Source organism: Merops nubicus, unplaced genomic scaffold (genome assembly GCF_000691845.1).
Source record: "Merops nubicus isolate BGI_N331 unplaced genomic scaffold, ASM69184v1 scaffold33386, whole genome shotgun sequence".
NCBI lineage: Eukaryota > Metazoa > Chordata > Aves > Coraciiformes > Meropidae > Merops > Merops nubicus.
The window spans coordinates 1,652-3,234 of NW_008613493.1; the positions used below are offsets into that span (position 1 = coordinate 1,652).

Here is a 1,583-nt window from a genome sequence, read left to right on the forward strand (position 1 = left end):
CTCTGCACGCTGAGCAGACTGGAGGGGCCCTGCATGCCCAGGGAGGGACCAGCGTCCCTTCTCCTCAGTGACCTGCCAGCTCTCATCTGCCCCCAGGAGCTCCCTGGGATGGGGCACCAGCCTGGCTCCCCAAAATGGCTTTCTGGGCATCCTTCCCATTCCCAGGGGTGCCCGGCAGCACCGGCATCCTTCTCCCCTGGCACCCCAGGGCAGGGCTGCAGCGAGCCCCATGGCCAGCGGCCCTCAGCCTTGCAGTTTCCACCCCCACGGGGGGCAGGTCAGGTCTGGGGGTGCCAGAGGGGTGAGGTTACTGGAACCCTCTGACCCTTCAGCACCCGTCTGTGCCCTGTGCTGTCCCCACCCCCCGGGTGTCAGCGTGGTCCAGGGGAGGGGCCACCAGGGACAAGTTGCTGGTGGGCACGGGCTGGAGGCGCCGGCCGAGGCCACGGCGCAGCCGCCCCCGGAACTTGTCCCCCACCATGAAGTACAAGATGGGGTCGAGGCAGCTGTTGATGCTGGCCAGGGGCCGGGTGATCTTGTAGGTGAAGTTGATGATGTTGAGGGTCCTGCAGTCGGCTTGGAAGTAGCGGGAGGTGTAGTAGATGGTGCGGGTGACGTGGAAGGGCACGAAGCAGATGGCAAAGACGGCGAGCACGACGACGATCATCTTGATGGAGCGCCTCTTGTAGGAGGGCATCTGGGGGGTGGGGCTGGAGACGCTGGGCTTGCAGAGCCTCTTGGCCATCAGGCAGTAGCACAGGACGATCACCAGGAAAGGGACCCCGAAGAGGAGGGCCATGATGGAGGAGCTGTAGTGCACGTAATGGTCGAACTCCTCGGGCTTGGTGGTGTCGTGGCACAGGGTGCTGTTGCCCTTGGAGCTGGTGGTGACGAAGATGAGGTTGGGGATGAGGCAGACGGTGACGACGAGCCAGACGCCCACGCAGATGAGGCGGGCGTGCTTGGTCTTCACCCACTTGAGGGAGCGGATGGGGTGGCAGATGCCCACGTAGCGGTGGACGCTGATGCAGGTGAGGAAGAGGATGCTGCTGTAGAGGTTGGCGTAGAAGAGGAAGCGCACGATCTTGCAGAGCCACTTCCCAAAGGGCCAGTTGTTGCGGTCGGCGTAGTAGTAGACGAGGGTGGGGAGGGAGAGGACGTAGAGGGTGTCGGAGACGGCCAGGTGGAACATGTAGGTGGTGGTGGCGTTCCAGGGCCTCATCCTGGAGACGAACATCCACAAGGCCCAGGAGTTGAGGAGCAACCCGACCACGAAGACGAGGCCGTAGGAGACGGGCAGCAGGATGAACTTGAACTCCTCGTTGAAGACGCACTTGGGCTCCTCGCTGGCGTTTCCTCCCGGCCAAAAAAGGCTACGGGGAGCGGCCTGGCCGGCGTGGCCATCTTCTCCCAGCCCAGATCTAGGGGAGCAGTTAACGAGAGCGCATTAGTCGTGGTGCCGACCCATTGTCAGGCACAAAGCGTGGAGGGAGGCCAAAGATGCCGGATCCTGCCCCTCCCTCCAGGAGCTCCGGCCGCTTTGATGGCTCTCTGGTTTTTCTCAGCCGGCGCGTCCCGGCCTG

General features: G+C 63.7%; 1 protein-coding gene across 1 annotated transcript; it reads right to left on the minus strand.

The window, feature by feature from the left end:
* Window positions 1-328: 328 nt before the first annotated feature.
* LOC103774516 (P2Y purinoceptor 4-like) lies at window positions 329-1,421 on the minus strand (the record flags this gene model as incomplete). The annotated part of the gene is made up of 1 exon (XM_008941928.1): window positions 329-1,421. A coding segment is annotated over one exon (1,093 nt), but the record flags the coding sequence as incomplete, so codon positions are not given.
* Between the last annotated feature and the right edge of the window lie 162 nt (window positions 1,422-1,583).